Source organism: Ursus maritimus, unplaced genomic scaffold (assembly GCF_017311325.1).
Source record: "Ursus maritimus isolate PB19 unplaced genomic scaffold, ASM1731132v1 scaffold_14, whole genome shotgun sequence".
NCBI lineage: Eukaryota > Metazoa > Chordata > Mammalia > Carnivora > Ursidae > Ursus > Ursus maritimus.
In genome coordinates, this window is record NW_024423786.1 from 3159801 (window position 1) to 3167053 (window position 7253).

At 48.4% G+C, this 7253-nt stretch overlaps 1 protein-coding gene across 2 annotated transcripts in view; it reads right to left on the reverse strand.

Annotated features, from left to right (window-relative positions):
• ACAD9 (acyl-CoA dehydrogenase family member 9) overlaps positions 1-6559 on the reverse strand; it is a 45745-nt gene extending 39186 nt beyond the window's left edge. For both annotated transcript variants that reach the window (XM_040628394.1, XM_040628393.1), the window contains exons 1-2: positions 6359-6559; positions 914-1007 (exon numbers count right to left, since the gene is read on the reverse strand). In XM_040628394.1, coding sequence (XP_040484328.1) covers positions 914-1007; positions 6359-6508 — 244 coding nt within the window. In that variant the 5' untranslated portion in view covers positions 6509-6559. The remainder of the gene's footprint in view (positions 1-913; positions 1008-6358) is intronic.
• Positions 6560-7253: the final 694 nt, after the last annotated feature.

Sequence of the window (7253 nt, forward strand, 5' to 3'; positions counted from 1 at the left end):
AACCCTTTGGGGTCCTCCGCGCTAGACAAATACTACTGTCAATCAACCATCACTGAACTCCCCAGAGAACTCCCTCCACCAAGATGCAGCCCTGTCAAAGGGCTGGCTGAACGGTCTAAGGGAGGGATCTTCAGGCTACACTGGTGCCCTCGACCTGCAGTCTGCAGGCTGCTAGACTATTCCTGGTCCCTAACAAGCTCAGAGAGAGCAAACCTTTAAAAACACTTCTAGCAATTTTACACTGCCACACAACCAAGCACACCATCAGTGGGTTTGTATTTTGTAGGTCTTTGGTTTTTTGGGTTTTTTTTTCTTCCATTTTGCTAGTTGTTCATTTTATCATATTTTACAAAAGCGTTGGTTTGCAACAGTCTGGAAATGTCTTCAACACATATACATTGAGAAACACTAAACTAGATGCCTTCTAATTAAATAGCGATTGAGATGATTCTTTTTTTCTAATTCTTTATTTAAATTCACTTTAATTAACATATAGTGTATTCGTTTCAGAGGTGGAGTTCAGTGATTCATCAGTTGTACTTAACACCCAGCGCTCATTACTTCGAGTGCCCTCCTTAATGCCCATCACCCAGTTACCCCATCCCCTCCCACCCCTCCCCTCCAGCAACCCTCAGTTTGTTTCCTATAGTTAGGTCTCTCTTACGGCTTGTCTCCCTCTCTGATTTTGTCAGCTTTTATTTTTCCTTCCCTTCCCCAATGTTCATCTGTTTTGCTTCTTAAATTTCAGAACAAGTGGGAAGAGTCTTAAAGCAAAATATTATCAACATACATTATTTCCACCTGATTGAGAACATTCAAGAGAGCTTCCGCTATGTATACTGTTTCTAACGTAAATATCAAGGCAACTGCCCTTAAAATGGAAATCAGTGACGACAAAGAAGATCATACATACCCTCTTCAGCGAAGAATTTTTCTACAGGTCCCACAAACTGAGTGATGTCATTAAGTTCATCTTGGCTAACTTCTGGAAACGGGAAAACTTCTTTCTAAAAATGACATATACATTTACTAAAAATTTAATTTTTAGCCATTTCCCATTGTGGTAATATCAGTCAGAAGGGGAGAAAACGGAGTTGCTAGATTCCGTATCTGGTAGGCAGGGCATTACTCACTGACGGACGTAGGATGCAAATCCTAAACAGGAATCGTGCAGCGGACCCCACCACCGAGACGGATCTTCTGCCCAATTCAAGCAGGTTTATTCTTTTTTTTATTTTTATTTTTTATTTCATTTTTTATTACGCTAGTCGCCATCCAGTACATCCTTCGTTTTTGATGTAGTGTTCCACGATTCATTGTTAAGCGGGCCTATCCCTGCTTTTGATCAGCTTCCCCTATCAGTAACCAGGTCCACAGAGTGTCCCATGAAACAAAGAGCCCTAACACTTTAAAGCCCTGCAACTCGGTTCCCTGAGTTGCAGCCTGATGACTGGGCGGCCCTAGCCAAACCCCTTCCCCTCTCCAAGCTCCCACTGTCCCACGCGTAACATGCAGGTGAATATTTACTTAAGGGTGTTGGGAGGACTATGAAAGGCAGTAGGATGGGAAAGCTCTCTACCGAAATGTAAAATTCTACGCTCGCTATTTTGTGCGTTTGAAGGTGCTGCGCCGACAAGAACACACAGCGAGGACAGGCCTCCGTCTCGCCAGGTTTCTTGCCTGGCTGCGCACTCCAGCCTCCGTCCCTCCTGTCCCTCCTGTTCCGAGGACATCTACTCGCAGGAGGATCACTGCAGGACAGCCGGCTGCTGAGCGCCATCAACCTGAACTCAACTCTGGCTCTACCGCGTCCATGTGTGACTTGGCCTTTCTCAGGGTCAGCTTCTCTTCTGTCACAGCTGACCCCTTAGAAGGGGAGGCTCCAAAGAGATACGGTGTCCGGGAATATGAAGAAGCTGTACTCATTTGTAGAGGACACTGGCTCTGCTCTCCTTTCTGCCTCACAGCCTGGAGAACAGCTGAGCGTCAAGTCTGTCTCAAACGGTCAAATGGCCGATGTTTCTGGCTGACCTCGGATTCCTCACTGAGCCATCACTACATATTGCCTACAATCCTCCTGCGTCCTTAGCTCCTCTGGCTTTCTGGGTTCCTGCTACCCCTGCAGCTGCCAGAGCAGCACGAGGGCTCAGACGAGTTCTTGGATTTGGTCTCCCAACAGCTGAGAAGTGATGTCCCAGGCCCCAGGCTGCCAGCCCCCAGGAGTCCTGCCTCTCCTCATGGCACCTCCTACCGAGTGCTCAGGAAGGGTCTTTAGAACAGAGGAGTCCTCAGTCTTCCCCTCTATCCCCCTGTGTATCTCTGATCAGCCACTGACGCCTGTCCACTCTAGTAAGCTCCCAAGTCTGTTTTCTCCTCTCAGGATCCAGGACTACAGGCTCGTGGAAGGTCCCTATCCAAAAGGGACAGCAGACTTCAAGGAACTCTTGCCCCCCAGGCCATCCCAGATCCTGCCCTCAAAATGGTCTAGCCAGAAAATACGCTGAGACTTTCATCACTCTACAGCCTCTCAGAACAAAGCCGGCTGCTTAGCTGAATATACAGAGGCTCAACCCAGGCCCTTCACAGCCTCACTGGTTCCTGTGGGCTTGTGCAACAGGCAGTGTCAGAGGAAGATGATTCCGTTCTGCTACCAGTGAGCACAGCAGGTGAGAAAAGAGAAAGCCTGGCAGCTAGCTGGTCCTCACCTACAACCAAAGGATAACTGCTACAGGAAGAGAGAGCTCAAGTGCATGTAAGAACAGATTTCTGACAGCAATGTTCACAATCCCAATGGGGTGTCTCGTGGGTGCTGGGCTCGACTTCTATCAGCAGTTTTTAAATTTTTTGAAGCAGTGGAACTGATTTCTCAAATAAGTCTACTACAGAAACCAAATACGTAACACAGGTAAAAGTCGAGCTGCTCAGTTTGAGGCTGCAGGTGGGGAGGTCACCCAAATGCCTCCCATTCAACTCCCCGCTGGCCCTGGCAATAGCCTCTGGGGGGCACTTCCAGGAATAGCAAGGGTCCAACCGAGGGCAGCGTGACAGCTACAGGCCTAGAGGACCTTGGAGGTTTCTCTGTACTCAGAGATTCAAACCCCAGCAATGCTGTGAGATGACGTCAGCTTCAGTCAGGGCAGCAGCACTGGAGGGGCTCACAAGTGGTCAGATTCTAAATATATCCTGGAAGGTAGAGAAAACAGGGTTTGCTGTTGGCTTAGATGTAGATTATGAGAATCAGAGGCATCCAAGGGGACTCCAGGAGCTTGGCCTGAACAGTGGAACAACAGAGCCACCACCATCTGCGATAAGATGACTGGTGGGAGGAGCAAAGTGGGTGGCAACACCAGGAACTCAGTTTCAGATATGCTAAATCTGAGGTGCCTATTAGACATCTAAGTGGAGCTTCTGGGTAGAGAGGTGGACATCAAGAGCCTGGAGTTCAGGGGAGAAATCTGAGCTGGAGAAATATGTTAGAGTCGTCAGGATACTGATGATATTTAAAGCCACAATGCTAAATTAAAGGAAGAGTTGTGGATAAAAAGAGAAGTCTATAGACAGAGCCTCAGAAAACCCCAACTTTGAAAAACAGACCCACATATACAGAGGACAAACTAATGGGTGTGAGAGGGGAAGGAGGTAGGAGGATGGGAAAAATGAGGAAGATGAGTGGGAAGTACTGGAAAGGTACAGCACTGGGACTCTAGTCAATGGTACTGTAGTGTTGTATGGTGACAGGTGGCAGCTACACTTGTGATGAGCGTAAGTACAGACTTGTCAAATCGCTGTTGTACACCTGCAACTAATACAACATTGTGTGTCAACTATACTTCGATTAAGAAAAAAGAGTCAAGTGAAACTAATATAACACTGCATGTTAACTATACTGGAATTAACAAAAAAAGTCAGGGGCTGGAGTGTATAATGCTCAGTGAAATAAGTCAGTCAGAGAAGACAAATACCATATGATTTCACTCATATGTGGAATTTAAGAAACGAAACAAACGAGCAAAGAGGAAAGGGAAAGAGAGAGACAAACTAAGAGACTCTTTTTAAAGATTTTATTTATTTAAGAGACAGAGGGAGCTAGAGAGAGAGAGAGAGAGCACGCCAGCGCGCACGCCCTCACAGGGAAGGAGAGTGAAAGGGAGTATTAGACTCCCTGCTGAGCCCTCCGTGGGGCTAGATTCCAGGGTCCTGGGATCATGACCTGAGCCAAAGGCAGATGCTTAACCAACTGAGCCACCAAGGTGCCCCAAGAAAGAGACTTTTTTTTTTTAATTTAAAGATTTTATTTATTTGTCAGAGATAGAGAAAGAGAGCACAAGCAAGGGGAAAGGCAGGCAGAGGGAGAAGCAGGCTCCCTGCTGAGCAGGGAGCCCTGTGTGGGACTTCATCACAGCACCCTGGGATCATGACCTGAGCCGAAGGCAGACCCTTAACCGACTTAGCCACCCAGGTGTCCCAAGAAAGAGACTCAACTAAAGAAAACAAACAGATGGTTGCCAGAATGTAGGTGAGTGTAGGGATGGATGAAATAGGTGAAGGAGATTTACTGTACACAAATAAGCACTGAGTAATAACTAGAACTGTTGAATCATTATATTGTACACCTCAAACTAATGTAACACTGTATGCTAACTACACTGGACTTAAAAATTAAAAACAATTAAAAAAAAAAAAGAAAATTCCCAACTCTGATAGGGCTAGTCAGAAAGACTGGCCAACGTTTAGAGGTTAAGGAGCCAAGAAAGATCCAGCATAGGAGGCTGAGAAGGATCAGCCAATGAAGTCAACAGAAAAGCCAGGAGAGAATGGTTTTTTAGAAGCCAGGAGTGATGAACTGTATCAAGGAAGGTGAGAACAGACCACTAGTTTGACAACATGGAAATCACTAACCTCAGTTTCAGCAGATTGTTAAGGACAAAAGCTCGAATGGTCTGAGTTCAAGATGTAGCAGAGAGGGAACAATCACTGATGGAGACGAGAAAGGAAAGAATTACTGGATCAATGTCCCTGAGTAGGTGAGAAGGCATGGGGCCTAGTGATAAGGTTGGTCTTTGCTAAGATACATAGTTCATCCATAGTCATCGACTGTAGACCTATGGGCACACATGTGGGGACAAGGGGTAAACGCAGTGATGGAGGTTCTCCTCTGACTGCGTGTGCTTTCTCAGTGAAACAAGAAGCCAAGCTGACAGGTGAATGAGGATGGGGGAGGTGGTACACGAAGCCTGGAGAAAGAGAGACATGAAAAATTTGTGTTTTTTTCACCAATGTGCTGGAAGGCATGATGGACGTCCCAGGACCCAGGTTCCGGGCAAAAAAGGTTTCTCAAACGTTAAAGACTGGCTTTGCACTTCCTAGCAGGGCAAACCATTCTGAGTTTCAACTTCTGCACCTGTATTGCCTGATTAGAGGAACAGTCTAAAGAAAAATCGGAGAATAACTCCTTAAACAATACAGTACCAGTCAACATTTCAGCCTACCTCAAAGCATTTTACACACATTTTTTTTTTCTTTGCTTTGCATGGCACTTTTAGGAGAGGGCAAGTACCACTTTAACTATTTTGTAGATCAGCACTCAGGCACAGGAAAGTGAAGTGACTAACTCAAGGTCACAAGACTACTAAGTGGTGAAGCCCGCAATCATGACCTATTCTACTGCCTCTGGCATCTCTACACAGTACCCAACAATTCAAAAAGCATTTCCGTGCACCACAAATCTCACTTTACGACGTATCTGTGAGGCAGTACATGTAACTAGCTCCATTTTAAGGCTGAAAGAACTGAGGCTGAAAGAGAACCAAGGTCAAATCCATTAACAAGAGGATGATGAGGGCTTGATAAGGCAGCTGTTAACTACTGAGTAACAGCTAGGTTACTCCTGGGTTATACCACCTACGGAAGGGACCGGGTCGGGGTGGCACCTCGGAGCCAGCGTGCTAACGCAGGGTGAAGCGCCGGAAATCAAGCTGTGACGCCAAGGAGCCGCGAGAAACCGCCAGAAGAGCGCCGCGGTCACGGTCCGAGCTGTTTAGGAATCAGAGAGGAAGCCCCGCACATTTCGGGGCCAGAACGCTGAGGGTTGCTCAGTGACCACCTCACCTAGGCATTTCCAAATTGACCTAACAAGAATTAGCTGTCAGAACCGTAGATTGATTCTCAGGGCCTGGACTCTTCCCTTTCCCTGGAAAGGTTCTAGCGGGACTCAGGAACTTGGGAGTTTGAGCACACCCCCCGCCTGCCCGGCGTATTTGTCCGCCAGGTGGGGGACTTTCACTTCAACCCCTCTTTCCTGCTAAAGGGCAACAACCGGGAGGCAAGAGAGCAAGGGTCGGCCAGCGCTCGGCGTTACCTTCTCGATTTTGCCCAAGAAGAGCTCCTTGGCGAAAGCTCGGCTCCGCGGGCTAGTGCGCAGCGGGCGCCGGCTCGTGGCGAAAGCCACCAGAGCCCGGGAGGCCCGCGCCGCTACCACCCCGCGCAAGAAGAGCACCGCGACAGCCATGCTGCCCGACGTGATCCACGCCACCCCCGCGCCGACGTCTTTTTTAACGACTCAGTCACATGCACCCTGCAGGCGCCGCCCGATGACGCCACTGGCCTGAGCCACGCCCCTCGACCGCACCACCCCGCCCGTCTCCATTGCGCTTGCGCGGCCTTCCACAAGGCGGGGCTGTGAGAGGGGAGGTCGAAGGGCGGATCGGCGCCGTGTTGGCAGCTTTTTGCTGGGCTGTTATTGGCCACGGGGAGGCTTTTGATTTCAAGAGCAGGTGGGAGGTTGGGTCTGTGCCAGCTAGGGGAAACTTCTCAGCGCCCGGGAGTCCAAGCGGAGGCCCGGCTGTCTCCACTTGCTTCCCTGTTGCCAGTTGGGGCGACGAAGACGTGGCAAATCTAAAGAAAAGAAAATGGGAGGGGGATTCACAGTGTTGGTTATCTCTGGAGGGGAACTCAGGATGTGTAATGTTTTTTAAGTGGATTCCTGAGGCTTCCTTTTGATTCATAGCTTTCATGCATGTTACGTATGCCTAATCTGGAAGGGGAAAATAAAAGGCTTGTTCTGCCAGAAAGAGCTCTGGATGTAATCCTGAGTCACAACTGTCCCTGGGAAATGATGAAAGAGTAGAAGGCGAGCTGAAGACAAAGCACAAGCTGACACCCCTGCAAACCCCACAAACTGCCCCCCCCACTCCCAGGTGGAATTTGTGACGTTCCTCAGGCACTCCTGGCTGCCCTAAAGCTAAGGCAAGGAA